The following is a 15,142-nucleotide window of genomic DNA, read 5'->3' as shown; positions in this document are numbered from 1 at the left end:
GCCTTGCCCCCGCTCCCCCGCCTGCACTCAGTACCTGCCCCACTGCCTCTCTCCCTTCCAGCCTCCTGGCCTCTGAGACCTGAGACTGCCGGGTTTGCAGGTCTCCTTGGGCTTCACCCAGTGGGCTCCGGCTCCACCCCAGATCACACCCTATGGCAGCCGTCCCTCCCCAGGGACTGCTCCCCCCAAGCCAGAGGACACTGTCCCCCTCCGGAGGGGCCCTCATGGCCTCCTGAGTCACCCCCACGTGCCCCTTCCACCCCCCGTGCCCGCTGGGGCATTGAAGTTCTCAGCAGCCCCCTCAGCCCTACGGAACACTGCCTGACTGCGAGCCCCTGCACCCTGAATCTGCGTCTCCCCAGGACTCAGGCATGTTCATTAACCTCCACAGGTCTCCCCAAGCCCCTTACCACTAGGGCCCAGGCCACACCTTGACTCCAGGTGCAGTTGAGTGGGGTGTCCAGGGAAGAAACTGGAGTGGGGGGAAGCAGGAGGGGGCAGAGCAAGAGGGGGCAGAGCAGTGACCTGGGACTGCTGGGGGTGGGAGTGGGGGGTTTCGGGGCAAGGCCTCTCAGCTTCTCAGAAAAGGTTCTTGGAATTTTGGATCCTGAATCTTAGGTTTATGTAGCTTTGTCCTGAATAGAGACAAAAAAACCCTGAATAAGGTTTGTTTTCCTTCTTGTTCTGCATTATTTATTTCTTAAGTTAGGGTATACGCCAAGGACCATGTATTTGCTTTCCCTCCCCCCACCCACCTTTCCCCCCCCACTTCTTTGGGGAGGCAGCTGAGTTGGAGGGGCTAAAGGGAAAGATGTGGGGCCGGCTCTGTGGAGGCCGGGGTGGCCCTAAGCAGTGCAGGGCCTTCTGCTGTCTCTCCCTCCTTGCCACTTCCGCTGCTCTGGCCCAGCTCCCCGGCCAGCCCAGGCCTGCTGTCTCTGCCCACCCTGGTGCTCAGCACCCACCCCGGCACCACTTTCCCTTCCAGCCTCGTCCTCCCAGACCTGAGACTGCCCTTGGGCTTCACCCAGTGGGCTCTGGCTCCACTCCAGATCATACTCTGTGGCAGCCGTTGCCTCCCCAGGGCCTGCTCCCCCCAGCCTGAGGGACACAGCCCCCCACTGTAGAGGGGCACTCATGGCCTCTCCAGTCACCCCCATGTGCGTCCCACCCCCACCCCCGCACCGGCTGGGACATTGAACTTCTCAGCAGCCCCCTCAGCACTTGGAGCACTGGCTGACTGTGAGCCCCTGCACCCCACATCTGCATCTCCCTGAGACTAGGCAGTTCATCGACCTCCACAGGTCTCCCCAAGCCCCTTACCACTGGGGCCCAGGCCACATCTTGACTTCCCGGTGTCCTGCCACCCCACATCCATGTGGCTATACTTCAGGTCTCCCCTCCCCAGGACCCAGCCTCCTGGGCCCACCCTGACCTAGGGGACCCCTGGCAGCCTGGCGCATGTCGCCCTCCCGCCTCACAGCACAGCACTGGATCAGGGACCCCTGTCCCGGACGCTCATGTCCCCTCCCCGTCTCTGACAGGACCCCCATCCTCTTAGGGGCTGGTCCCCTCTCTGGGCCCGTTCATGTGTCCCCCTCCATCCTTTCCTCCACCCACACAGCCTCTGCTTCCTTCCTAGTTTTAGGTTGATTTTCTTTTAAGATTGTTTAAAAGATTTATTTATTTATGCAGAACTAGGGTACAGGTCAGAGGTGCAGAAGCGGTGATAGGATTCACCAAAGAGAGTCGGGGCAGGACAGGCAGATCGACAAAGTACAGTGCTGAGGGGAGCAGCAGGGGAGACAGGAGAGGTCTGCGGCACCATGTGGGTCATGTCCGGGGCGGGGATCGAACTTGTACAGAAGTGACTGTGGCCAGCTTGCAGTGCTGCGTCCTAACCCACTGCGCCACCAGGGCAGGCCTAGATTGATTTTCTCACATGGTTAATTTTTGTACAGTATTTGACTGTCCTCTCAGGAGTGGTCCCAGAGTTGTCCTGCCACCACAGCACCGGACCCACCGCCTAGTCCCTGTGCCCAGTTCTGACCCCTCCCAGCCTCCACGGCCCTCCCCTTCCTGCCCCCTGCACCTCCCATCCTCACTCCCCTCGGCCTGCGCAGCCCTGGCTTCAGGCCTCAGCCTCAGTGACTCTGAAGCTCAGGCAGCTCCACCCCCTCAGGGCGGGGCCTCCCTGACAGGGCGAGCGCAGCCTCAGTGACTCTGATGCTCAGGCAGTCCACCCCCTCACTGAGGATTTCTCCCCCAGAACCCCTCATGCTTCAGGCTGAACTCACCGTGACCCAGGATGCCGCTCTGCCCTCCACATTTGTCGCCAAGGGATATTTGTATCACCCGCTCCAGCTGTGCCATGACAGGGAGAAGGAGAGCGGGGTGGCGCCCCGAGGCCTCCTGGTACGTGTCGTGCTGGGAGCCGAGCCGGGGCCCAGAGTGGCCATGGCCAGTGGCTTTGCAGGGGACGGGCATGACCTCCGCATGAAGCTGGCGTTCATCAGGGGAAAGCTTAGCGAAGAAGGAGGTGAGAGGGCAAACTGGGCCTTTCCCAGGAACGGTAGGGCAGCCGGGGGCTGTCTTACCGGGTGCCGGGTAGTGTGAGGAAGGGGGTCTGTGGGTCCCAGCACAGACAGAGGTGACGCTGTTCATCCGGCACAGGGAGCCGTGTGTGTGTGTGTGTGGGGGGGGCAGGGTTTTGTGGGAGTTTGTCACCGGGGGACAGAGGAACAGGGCTGGGGAGTCACCGCTGGTGTGTTGGGGTAGGCTCACATTCCCTCCAGGAGATTCGGGGCTGCGAGACCCAGGAAGACACCACCACCAGTGCCTTCAGGTGGTTCCTCTACAATGGGGAGCCCTTCCTCTTCTACGACGAGACGACCCAAGAATGGGGAGCACCCCCGTCCTCATTTCATGCCCTGGCTATGGAGGTCAAGATATCCTGGGACACAGAGAGCATCGAAAACAGGAATTCCTGGGCCCGTGTGCTTGGTGAACTTTGTGGAGACCTGCGGAGATTTCGGGACTCCTGGCTGGCCTTCATTGGGAGCACAGGTGGGACCCCAGCACCAGTCCCAATTGCCCAGGCTGCCCAAGGGGACCCTTTGGTACTGTGGGCTGCCTAGAGGTCTCAGGGGTGTGGTGTCCTGAGGAGCCTGTGCTGTTAAACTCCTTGGTGAAGACATGAGGCAGGGAGGGAGTCCAGGGGAGCACTGAGTGGAGGCGGGGTGTCAGGAAGGAGGGGAGTCCTCAAGCTGGAGCTCGGCCCTGCTGGCTCCAGCCTGCCTGTCAGAGTCCCGCTGAGCCCTCCCCTCACAGCCCCCTCCAACTTCAGCATGTAGGTCCTGGGCCCTCTTCCCACAGAACCACCTGGAGAACCCCGGGGTCAATGAAGTGGGGCCTGTAGAAAGTGGGGAGCAGCAGCCTGGTCTCTCTGTCTCCCTACATGGGGAGCAGGGCTGGGCCAGTGCCTCACTGACTCTGTGCTCCTTCCCGGTGTCCCCAGGCGTGAAGGCCACCTGCAGCAGGGCCTCAGAGGATGCGGCCAGCATGACCTGCCGGGCACTCAGCATCTCTCCCTGGAACATCTCACTGGTCAGGCTTGAGGACGATGAGCCCCTGAGCCCAGATGTCCAGCTGCCTGGGGGTCCAGCTGTCCTGACTTATGAGAACGGGACCTACTGTGATGGGGTGGCCCTAAGGGTTCCCCCAGGAGAGGCACAGAGGGGTACCAGCTCCATGGGACACAGCGGGAATCACACCGTGACCTCTGGAGATCCTGGGGTGAGATGAGGGGAGCCGACCTGCAAGATCAGGGGTCAGGATGTGGTGGAGAGCAGGCCCGTGGCTTTGGGTGCCCAGGTTAAAATCAGACCTTTTCTAGGAAAGGCGCCGGGGCATCAGTGGCCACTGGCTAGCTGTCGCTGCTGTCCTTTTCACTCTCATTTGAACCTTTGGTTGAGGAAGACATCAGCTGGGGAGAGTCCAGGTGAGCCGGGGGCTGTGGGTGGCGGGGAGGGCTCCCTGCCTGGGGCCAGGGTCATGTCTCCCGCTCTAGAGCAGGAGAGGGATGACTCCTCTAACAGCAGCTTGGAGAAGGTCCCTGTGAGGGGTTGGGGACCACATCTGTCCATTACGCCTTCCCAGAGCCAGGGCCTGAGTGTACAACCAGGGAGGGGGTCTCCTTCCGGTATGGGGATGGCAGAGGCAGGTCCCCTGTGCAGCTCTCCTCAGCTTGTCCTTGCTCTGGGGCTGAGCAGGGCTTGTGGGGAACCATGGTGATGTTGGGGGTGGGGTGGGGTGCTCCTGGATCTGAGTGATAGCAGTAAGAGCGCCTATGACTTAGGGGGCTCAAACACTGGGGAGAAATTGGGAGGAGATGGGACTGAATCCCTCATCCTTGCTGTCTGTGCCCCACCCCACAGCGAGGGGCTCAGGTGGGCAGGTCTGGGGTCTCTTGCTCATCTTCCTGACCCCCGCCCCTGGGTCAGAATGTTGCTTCTTTTGTCATTGAGACCTGGATGGGAAAAGAATGTGAAAGTTATGTGCTAATTTCCAAATTTCCTACTCTAAACTCAAGGTCGGTCCAAAGCAACTTTTGAATGTGGTTGGCCCCCCTTATTGGGGTTTCCTCCTGCCAGGTCATCGGATATGCATATAGTGACCAGGAGTTCTCTCGGGAGCTTCTTGCTAAGAGGGTTACAGATGGGAGGTGGGATGGAGACACTGAGTTGTTGGGGCAAAGCTGGCAGGCCTGACCTTACTCTCGGGGTCTCCAGGTCCCTCAGTGCAGTGAGCCGTAGACCCCCAAGGCTGTGGCCAGTGCAGGCCTTCGGGAGGCACTGGGGCCTCAGCAGGGAGCAGCACAGGGTTGGAGCTCAGATTCCAGGCAGGAGGCCAGTGAGCCTGAGAGCCTGGCTGCTGCGCGGGCCTGGTGGGGCTGCCTGTGTGAGCAGGGGGTGCCCAGGGCCATCGGGCACAGAGCCTCAGCTGATCAGGGCGGGGGGAGCTGGCTGAGCTGCAAGGAGGTCTAGATTGTGGGGTGGACAAGGAGCAGGCAGTGGTGGCGGGTTCTGGGCCTGACCTCTCTCTCAGGAGCCTGGCAGGAGTCGGGGAGGTCAAGGCTGGAGATGGGACACTGGGTCTCTGCTCCTGGATCTCGTCCTCCAGTCTGGTCCTTTCCAGCTCTCACCTGGTGGTGCTGGGGCAGGGACAGGTGATGGTGGTGTTTGGTCAGGGGAGGGGGAGACCAGCAGGCTGTGAAGTGGGTGAGAGGGAGAGAAAGTGGGGTTCTCTTTCCACAGATACAGGGAATGTGATTCCAGAGCAACCGCAGGGCAGCTTCTGAGGACGAAAAGCACAGTCTGCAGCCGACTGAGCATGTCCTGCTGTCTCTCCCCAGGGCCCGGTGGCTGGCAGGACCTGAGCCAAGTGTGACACCCGACCCTCAGGCCCTGGTCTGCCGGCCTCAGAGCTCCTGGCCCCTGCTGCCAGCGCCTGAGCCCAGGGACTGCCTGAGGGGCTCAGCCGGGCTCACTGGGCTGGACTCGCCTTGCTCCGCTCAGAGCACTTTCTCCCTGGGCGCCTCCGTGTCCTCACCTCTGGGGTCAGATGACAGCACTGCTGTGACTCTCTTTCCTTGGTATCTCCGTAACAGTTTGCACCTGCTTCTTGTGTTCTCTGTCACTGTGGATGTCTGCGCAGGTCACCAGTATATGGATATGTGTGCATGTATATATCTACAGATAGATTTATTTGTACAGTATTTTGATATTTATATTACAACCATAAACATTTATATCTGGTCTGTGTGTCATTTCAGGGCAGGGAAGGGCAGTATGAGGTTGTGGGGGGAAGTGCAGTAGCCCTGGCAGTAAAAACCCAGTTCCTGCTCCCTGGCTCCCATTTGCTGACAGAGTCCCAGGAAAGCGCAAAGGGCTGGAGAAGCTGGAGTGGGGCATCTGGGCCACTGTCAGGGGCTGAGTCTGGGGAGCCATCTGCCCTGATGGTGGGGGTCACGTGGTGGAGCAGAGCTGATGTGGGGAGGGTACAGGGGCAGTGCATTGGGGTGCCCTGGTTAGCAGTGTAACCCCAGAGAAAGGGGAGGCTGTTCCCCACAGCAAGGGTGCAGTGAGCTGGGAGGGGAAGCTGGAGGTACCTGGGAGGAGGAGGAAGGGGCCCATGAGAGGCCTTGGGGGGCACAAGGAGCAGAGACCTGTGAGGAAGCTGCCCTTGCTTCTGGGCCTGGGACTTGTACCAGGAGTGGGGGACCTGGAAGGAGACACTTGACAGAAGAACGTGGCTGAGAGACTGTGGGAGGCTGAGGATGGCAGCATTTTTCTTATTGTGGGTTTGTTCTTGTGCCTTTCTTTTCACTGAAAAAAATTTTTTAGAGATTTATTTATGCATACAGAAGTAGGGTACAGGCCAGACATGCAGGGCTGGTGAGGGGATTCAGCAGAGACATAGTAGGGAGCAGAACAGGCAGTTGGAGGAAGTACACTGCTGAGGGGAGCAGAGGCAGGTCAGGAGAGGTCTGCCATGCCATGTGCGTCACCTCTGGGGCGGGGATCGAACTGGCACTGAAGCAGATGCAGCCAGCTTGCAGTACTGAGTCCTAACCGGTTGCACCACCAGGGAGGGCCTCTTTTTCATTTTGAAACATTTATTTATGCATAAAAAACTGGGGTACATGCCAGAGGTTTGGGGAAGCTGAGAGCGCCCTCTAGCGTCCGGTAGCCCCGTGTTCCCAAGGACAGAAAATTAATCACGGGGTGGTTCTGTGGGGCCTTTGAATGAAGCATCAGCCACAATTCAGGGCCTCATGTGCTATTGTGTTCTCCCATGTTTGCTCACGCTGCTCAGACACTGTTGCCCCATCTTTGCCTGAGACGATGCCCCGGAGCTCTGCCGGCCACGTCACTGGTCCAACAGCCGAGATGCAGGAAAACAAGGCCCAGAGGTCAGTGCAGAGGGTGAGGGCGTCTGGAGGTGCAGGAGCAGCCCTGGGCCCTGCAGGCAGCCCAGGAGCTGTGCAAGGCACTGCCTGGGATCCCCCTGCTGAGCACTCCCTCTTGTGGGGCTGCCATTCGTGGGACTCCAGGGAAGTCAAACCCTGGCTCACTGAGTAAGGGCCAGGTGTGGGCTGCTTTCTCCTGCCATCTCCCCCTCACAGCCCTCTCTGATTCTAGAAACCAGACAGCTGAGGCAGTGTGGCAGGTCGCAATGCTGCCCTGGCGTCAGCAGGGGGCGTGTGAGAAAGGCGATGTCCCCACCAGTCCTGCACTACTGAGGGAGAAACCAGGGTGGGTCCAGGATGATGCATTTCCAAGAGCCCCTCAGCAGAATTCTACTCCCTCTGTCTCTCCCTCCCTGCCTCCTGGATGCGCAGTGGAGTCCACTCAGGATGCAAGGACATACTTCCTTTAGGAGCCGCAGGCGTCTCAGTGGCTTAGTCGGAGCCTGCCTGGCTCTGGCGGGGAAAGTTGCGGCTGGGCCCTGCCCTGGCCTTGTCCTGGCGCTCACTGGCTGCTCCTTACACCTGGGATGCAGCGCCAGTGCTGTCTCTCCCGTGGGGTTTTGACGGCCATTAGGCCAGCGTGCAGGGCCCCATATAGGTCCATCGGTAGCCCACAAGGCCTGCACTGCCCACTCTCCTGTGTTCACGTCCTCAGGCCCCTGCACCTGGCTCAGTCCCAGCCCTCAAGGGTGAGCAGGGAGGTGAAAGGATTCACCAGAGACAGGTGGGGAGCAGAACAGGCAGATCTACTGAAAGACACTGCTGAGGGGAGCAGCAGGTGGTCAGGAGAGGTCTGCTGGGCCATGTGGGTCAGCTCCCTGACTGGGCATCAAATGAGAGCTGCATTGGCTGCGGTAACTTCACAGTGCTGCGCTTTAACCTCTGGCCACCAGGGAGGGCCCTCAAGGCCAACATTTTTAGAGAGTCAAGGGCAGGCGCTAAGAATCCCAGTGAGGCGTCTCTGTGAGAATGCACCCCGCTCTCAGGGAGGGGCACAATTAGAGGGTAAGCGAGATCTCTACATGGCTGGTGTCCTGGGTGTTGGCCCAGCACCACCACTGCCCAGCACCACCCTACCACGGACGGGTCAAGCATGCAGGCCTTCCCGTAGGAGGGGTCAGGACGCGCCCCTCAGGCAGTGTGGGGGCACAGAGGGCTGGAACCAGGCATCTGCTGAAGGCCGAGGCTCCCTGTCCCCTGCCCACAGGTGCCGCCGCCCTGGCCTGGCCGCCAGGAATTGGGCTGAGCACCGGTGGGCTCTGGGACACGCGAAGGCGGCAGGGCAGGGTGAGGAGCAGAGCCAGCCCTGGCTCCCGGCTGGAGATGCCTGGGGGAGAGACAGTGGGGAGCACAGGCTGCCCCTGCCTCAGTCTGCTCCCTTTGTGCCAGCTGTCTGGGGCCTGGTCAGAGCCCTTGGCTCGGCCTCCCCGCCACAAACTGCTGGAGAGTTCAGGCCTCGGGCCCCCACTTCTATGTCACCCAGTCTGGCTGAGCTTTATCTGCTGGAGGATGGGTCATTTGGGGTGTATTACTGGGAAACTCTCTCCTTCCCTTTCTCACACACTTTGACTATGCACACAAATCCTAGGAAATTTCTTTAAAAGTCTATTTGCCTTTGGGAGCATGGATGGTTGACCTCTTTAGAGGGTGTAAGTTTGGGGTCCTGGGGTGCCCCTCTGGCACATGCTGAAAAGCTGCCTGTCCCCATGGGGTGACCCTGGGGATCCCTTTGATGTGCCCTGCTGATGACTTGGAGTCGTGCTCCCAGCCCTGTCCCCAAAGTGTGTTGTAAGGGCGCAAGGCTGTGTCATCTACACCGCTGAGTGACGCCCTGTGAAGCCTCTTGAATCCCCTTTTGAAATGTGATTGGACCTCCCTGTGGTGACTGTGGTTAGGTCCCAGCACCATGAATCTCTCTGCAGCAGGAGAGTGACTCCCGCCGGGAGCACAGGCGCACAGACCTCTGCCATCTTGTCTGCTGCTCTCCTCAGTTTTTAATTCAATTGATCCACCTGCTCTGCTCCCCATTCTGTTTCTGGTGAACCCTCTCTCCCTTGCATCCCCCTTCCCTATCTCTGGCCTAAATGGATAACTTGTGTGCATATTTAATAAATCTTTGAAAAAATAAAAGAAAATGTTGTGATTACCAGTAAACAACCTTGTAGACTCTCCCACTTCCCTTAAACACTCCTTTTTTCCTGGAAACCATCATTGTATTTCACTTTATAAATCTATTGATTTGCTTTGTTCATCTTAGTTATTTTGCTGCAGTGCTTGGTTTCTCCCCAGGTGTGGCTCCTGGGTTTCCCTCCGCAGCCCCGTGTGTCCCTCCCCTTGTGCCCTCCCTCTGTCTGACCCTCTCCCTCCACGGTGAGGGGGTGGCAGGGCGTGGATTTCAGACAGTTGGTGAGCACAGATGAGGCAGCGACTACCCGGCCCTTGGGCAGAGACCTGAACTATGAGGACAGTCCTGTGGGGCCCAGGGAGGGGGTATAGTTGGGGGGGGTCACAGCAGGGCGGTATGCTGAGACAGCCCTGGCAGAGTTCAGACCTTGGTGTGAGCAGAGACAGATGTGAGCGTGGTTGAGAATGATGGGCTCTGGGAGTAAGGGGTCCCATGAGAGTTGCTTTTGGCAGTGGGGCAGGGCTAGCATTCAGTGGGTGTGTCTTGTGGGTAGTGGATGGAGCTTATGGGCAGTGGGCGGGGCTGGTGGACAGTGGGGAACCCCTGGGCCCTCAGCTGCTCAGAGAGGGAGGACTGGTGGATCCTCTGTGATATGGAGGATGTGTTCTGACAATGTAAAGGTTACTGTGAGATGTGCCCATGGGCAGCTGGGCGTGAGGGGCTGTAGGCAGCCGGGGGACAAGCCCCCCTTCCCTATAGCAGTGGACCCTCTAGGATGGAGCAGTGGAGGGGAAGCTGGTGCATGGATTCAGGTTGGCGGTGTTAAGGTGGTGTTGGTAGCGGCCAACACATTCCTATATTCTCCTGATTCAATAGTTACTTGAGGGAACTGACCACATACAGTACCATAAATAGACACAGATTATTGAAAAATTCAACACAAGGAAATTCAGCTTTCAAAACAGCAAGTGGGGTGAAGCTCGGCAAGGTGGAGTCTGAAACATTTGCAGAAATAGAGCAGAGCGTTTGCTGTTTACCCAGCCATGGATCGCTATTGCTTTAAAATCTCATGATTGTGGAGCCAGGACCTGGGGTGAGGGCTCAGGTCAGTCCCTGGTTTCTGCTCTAGGCAGAGTTTAGATTCAACAATTAGAATCAAAGCACAGTAGTCGTCAGTGTGCAGTATGGAGCCAACGCCTTCATAATCAGCGATTAAGCCTAAAACTTGAGGGACCCAAGAAGCCCCTACATTTCCCCTGGAAATAGGCTCACCGTGCTGCTGGGCGAGAGGCTCTCTCCACACACTTGGTGGCTAAACCAGGCACCGATCTGCCTGCCCACAGTTCAGTTTCTTCATTATACCTGCTCTCTCTGTTAATATCTGATTACGTGTGTGTAAAAGCACTTAAGAAAGATTCAGAGCTATTCAGATGTGAATGATTATCTTCAAAGAGAAAGGTTCTGGTGTTGGATTTTAGTGTATATTTTGGCTACTAAAAAGCTGTCATCTGGAGTTTAGGACGCTAGCTCCGTAATTTCCACCAAAAATAGTCTCTTCCTCACTCACTCCTTCTTCATGAAACCCAAATTTACATCAAAAGATAAAATACCACATTTCACACATTGTGCTTTCAGAGAGAATCAAGGCAGGAGTCCTGCAATGTACATAAGTGAGAAACTAGACAGGGGAAAGTACTCCATTGCATCTGGTAAAATATCATTTACTTAGATGTAAATATCCCAACATTTCATTGATAGAAGTTAAATATATGTAATAAACCACAGATTTATGAATAACATATACTTCTGCTTTATAGTCCCCACTCCACACCCTTCCCCTACACCGCCTCCCCCCTGCCGGCCTTTGCCCCTCTCTCCTTCCCTCCTCATGGCCTGGATCCATAAGCTGGTGATGGGCGGCTCAGGTGAGTGCTCACCTGCACGGTCAGGTGTGAGCCCGCGCTCCTTTCGCCATATTATACCCGGGAAAGTATCCTGAGTCCCATCTTCAGGGAGTCCATTCCTGGGTGGCAGCCGTCCCGGGGATCTATCATGCGCCTCCCGAAGTTAGGGGACCCCGGTGTCTCCCCGGATCCAGCCCATCCTGCTCCTTTGGGCGGCGCCACAGACAGGGCGTCCGGGGAGCTGAGTCTGGGCGAGTTTTCGGGTCTCTGAGCGGCTGAGAGTCGTGTCCCCCTCGCGCCCCATCTGCTGAAGGAAGCGGCTCCCAGCCCGCCCCTCAGCCAGCGGAGTCAGGGAGGGTGGCTGGTCTCAGTTTCCCTCGGCCAATAAAAGGCAACAGAGATTGAGGAGAAGGAAAGTGTAAGAGGCACAAGTAATAGGACCAAGGAAGTGTCCACCAGCCAGCAGCTGGAAACAATGTTTCAGATTACACCGGGTGCATTAGAACAAAATAGGACGTACCAGGATATGGGCCCTCTGGGGGGAGGGAACCGAAGGGGGGGGAATTACTATGGAAGAAAGTATAAAAGGGCAATAAAGAGCCAGGACAAGAACTCCTTCGCCCTCAGAATCCTCTCTAGCGTGTCAGTGTTTTTCATCGCTCGCCGGCTACTCGAGCTCATAACCAGCTGGTCCGGAACACAGAAAGTGGTTTTATCTGTCGACAATGAGGAGGGCAGCAGGCTCCTGTCCCAAAGACCACCGTCCTGCGCTTGGCGAGTTCCGGGGCTGTTTGTACAGTGTCCAACAAGAAAAAGGGGAGGGGGGTGAGAGTCCGCAAAGGGGAGGGAGCGAGAGTTAGTGCTGGGATGGAGACAGGCAGCGCCGGCCTTTATTTACACAAAGAGAAACCAAAATGGGGGATCGGCAAGAGTAATGGGGAGGGGCAGGGGGCAGCACAGGGAGGAAGAGGAGTCGGCGCTCTGAGCTTCCTCACTGTTTGCTTTTGCTTGGGATTCCTTTCCTTGAGCCTAAAGAGTCAAGAGAAGAGAAACTGCAAGGAATAAGAGAGAGAGAGAGAAAAAAAGTAAACCCACAGTCAATCAAGAGCTCTGGGAAAACCAATTCCGTCATAAATTTGTGAAAGGAGGCAAATCCGCAAATGCTTATTTGAGAGCAGATTCTGGGGGGGTGGGGGGGGGAAGGTAGCAACCTCAGCGCGGGAAACCTCCCCCTGCGCGCTCCTCCCTGTCTCCGACCCAGGACCCAGCGAAGCCCTCCGCTAGTCCCCTCAGAAATACTTATTTCCTCAAGCGGAGTTGGGGCTGCGGTCTCATCGCTCTAGCTCCGGGCTCCGCGCCCGCTCTGCTCCCAACCCGCCCCGGGGAGTCAGGCTCCTGTGCACTCGGCTTTTTTCTGGTTGGGCCACAGCCTCGCCACATGCTCAGGGCATCCAGGACCCCCCCAAAGGTGAGTGGAGCAGAAAAAGGCACCGGGAGGGCAGGCCAGAGGGGGCTGGAAGCAGGATCGGGTGAAGGGAACAGTTTGAACAACAGAAACCTCGGAGGCCTGGAGGGGAGACAGATCAGATCCTTGAGCACCCCAGGCCAGAGCCCCAGCCCCTTGGGCTCTCCCACACTCTCAGAATGAGTAGGATTTGCTGCCCCTCATCATCCACAAACCTAAGAGTGCTATTGATATTAACATTGTAAATGGTTATTATTTTTAAAAGATTATTTATTTATGCAAGAACTGGAGTACAGGCCAGAGGTGGGGTGTGAGTGTTCACCAGAGACAGAGTGGGGAGCAGAGCAGACAGATGGACTGAAAGACACTGCTGAGGGGAGCAGCAGGGGAGACAGGCGAGGTCTGCTGGGCCCTGTGGTCAGCTGTGGTGGGAGTGGGGATCCAACTGGGCACTGATAGAGCTGAGCCCTAACCCCTAGGCCCCCAGGTGTGTTATCCTGATTTCTGTGACAGCCGGCCTCGGGGAAGAAATAAAGACACAGAGAGGCTGAACTGTAGAGTGCATTGCTCCCAGGCAGCAGCTGAGCCAGAGCTCTGGAGGGTGGGTCTGTGGCTACTGCCAGTGCTGTAGGGGAAGGGTCTCTTACACAGGCTTTAGGGGTTTTTAGTGGCGCTTTACACCTGGATGCAAATTCCGGTCCTGGTCATTGTGGTGTTGATAGTGGCGCTTACACCTAGGTGCCAGGTCTGGTGGCATACAAGGCCCATATCCAGTGATATTGCCCATATGGTCACACTCCACACCAGGGAGGCCCCATTTTAAGTTATTCGAAGTCTTTTTGGGGTTGTGTGTGAGCTGAATGAGTGTCCTGGGGCTGCCATGCCTAGGAGTCCTGAGGAGGGGGACCTGGGTCACCATCAGGGGTTCCAGGGCTGGGCTCCCCATCCCTGCTTACTGCCTTGTTGTGGGGGCTTTCCAGAGAGAGCAGACAGCACCCAGTGGGGGTGGGGGGAGAGTTATTCCTCACGCTGCAGGTCAGCAGACTATTTCCGGAAGGACTGAGTCCAGGTAACAGGTCTGTTGGTGCTATCAATCTTGGCCAGAAAGTCACGCGGAAATGCGCAGGTTTGCTACCCCAGGTAAGTGCTTCCTTGGGGAGTTCCACTGACAGGCCTGGGGTGGGGTGTAGGGAGCCTGTGGTTGCCTGGCCCCCAAGGCCTGGTCATTTTCTTCTTCATAGAGATTTTGGCCTGGAATAGAATCGCTGAGGTTCCATCCCTGATGGCTAAACAAATGAAGGTGGTCAAAGTAATTAATGTTGAAGTGAATCAAGACACCCAGGGACTCCTCCCTTCCCCTGGAAGGCCCAGAAACAGTGAAGCCCCCTCCCTCCACCTTTCTGGTTCCCTTAATCCCTGTGCTCTCCTTGGAGATGGATGGGGAGGAAACGTTTTCCGTCTACCTTCCTGCCTTTAGCTGAGACCACTGTTACTAGACAGGTGAGTAAGGAAAAGAGCAGGAGGGTCAAATCCAGACAGGCCAGGGCTTCTCATCCTCACCTGCACCTGGGCCTTGACCTGGGAGCTGGAAGGGGGCAGGGGGAGGGGGAGGAGACCACCATGGCCTGGGCTCTGACAGCCCAGAGAGTTTGGGCCTGAAGTGGCCTCCCAGACCCCAGGAGGCAGAGACCTGGAGACAGCCCTGCACCTGTGGTCTCTGGTGATGTCCATGACTGGGTGCAGTTAAGGAGGGGTGGCTAGGGGAGAAGTTGTCTTGGAGGGATGGAGCAGGAGAGGCCTCCTTGGCTGTCTTCACAGGTGCTGAGCCTCCACCTCAGAGGCCATAGGCAGAAGAGATCCCTGCAGGGACCTGTGTTGGGCCACCTCTCAGCTGCCCAGAACCTGTTCCTGGGCCTTCTGGACCCTCAATCTCAGGCTTCTGTAGCTTCGTTGTCAGCATAGATGTGGACCCTCTGTATTTCCTTTGCCTTTTTTCATTTCTTTAAGGAAGTCAGCTGAGCAGGAGGGGCGAAAGGCTTAAGACAAGCAGGGTGAGCTAACTGGAGGGGTTCCCGGTTGGCGGTGCCCGGTTGGCCAGCTGGTAGGCAGGTGAATGTCAGCGTTGGTCACATCTGGCTGTGGCTTAGGGCGGGGCCTCCCCTAGCAGGACCCACTCTTTGATTAAGCAAGAACCCTGAGTCTCTGGCTCAGTCCCCTCCAGCCTCCTCCACCTAACAGCTACCTCCTGCGCCCCCTGGAGATCTAGAGTGGAATGGCGCCTGTTCTTCTGACTGTCCTTGCCCCCTCCCTAGTCTAGGCCGCTGGTGAATGGGCTTCCTTGTTCGTGGGGGGCCCTGGCCTTTCAGGGGTCTGGGTGGGGTCCCCTGCGTTTCTTGGGTGTGATTGGCTTTTGGGGGGTGGTTTGAGCAGGAGGCTGGGCTGGACTTGGCTGGTTGTACACCTCTGATATTGCTGTATTTAGTTTTTTGTTGTTGATATTTTCATTTATTTCAGCAGTAAAGTTCTGGCCTTCTCTTGGGCAACACCCTCCCCCCAGCAGTCTCTCAGTTATTTTTTGGTCTTGTAAATCCATCCCTAATTACTCTTGTCCGGCCCCCTTT

At 57.3% G+C, this 15,142-nt stretch overlaps 1 protein-coding gene across 2 annotated transcripts; it reads left to right on the top strand.

The window, feature by feature from the left end:
- Positions 1 to 2,251: 2,251 nt before the first annotated feature.
- LOC101627145 (MHC class I polypeptide-related sequence B-like) lies at positions 2,252 to 5,782 on the top strand. 2 transcript variants are annotated; one of them, XM_004695379.2, is made up of 5 exons: positions 2,252 to 2,536; positions 2,776 to 3,063; positions 3,515 to 3,792; positions 3,893 to 3,997; positions 5,411 to 5,782. In XM_004695379.2, exons 1-4 carry the CDS (start codon positions 2,275 to 2,277, stop codon positions 3,956 to 3,958), a joined length of 894 nt encoding a protein of 297 aa, XP_004695436.2. In that variant the 5' UTR covers positions 2,252 to 2,274; the 3' UTR covers positions 3,959 to 3,997; positions 5,411 to 5,782. The 2 variants fall into 2 exon arrangements, with proteins under 2 accessions (XP_004695436.2, XP_012590070.1); XM_012734616.1 differs by having other exon boundaries at positions 5,313 to 5,782.
- The last annotated feature ends 9,360 nt before the right edge of the window (positions 5,783 to 15,142 follow it).

The sequence above is a fragment of the Condylura cristata genome, unplaced genomic scaffold (genome assembly GCF_000260355.1).
Source record: "Condylura cristata isolate star-nosed mole 26May11 unplaced genomic scaffold, ConCri1.0 scaffold00061, whole genome shotgun sequence".
Taxonomy (NCBI): Eukaryota; Metazoa; Chordata; class Mammalia; order Eulipotyphla; family Talpidae; genus Condylura; species Condylura cristata.
The sequence above is the reverse complement of the archived record's forward strand: the minus strand, read 5'-3'. Positions and strand labels throughout refer to the sequence as shown.

Bases quoted from the DNA above. Each gene is read 5' to 3' on its own strand.
- LOC101627145 (XM_004695379.2), top strand. From the start codon at position 2,275: ATGCTTCAGGCTGAACTCACCGTGACCCAGGATGCCGCTCTGCCCTCC. The intron at 3,064-3,514 runs GTGGGACCCCAG...CGGTGTCCCCAG, and splicing joins GGCCTTCATTGGGAGCACAG to GCGTGAAGGCCACCTGCAGC. The intron at 3,793-3,892 runs GTGAGATGAGGG...GACCTTTTCTAG, and splicing joins TGACCTCTGGAGATCCTGGG to GAAAGGCGCCGGGGCATCAG.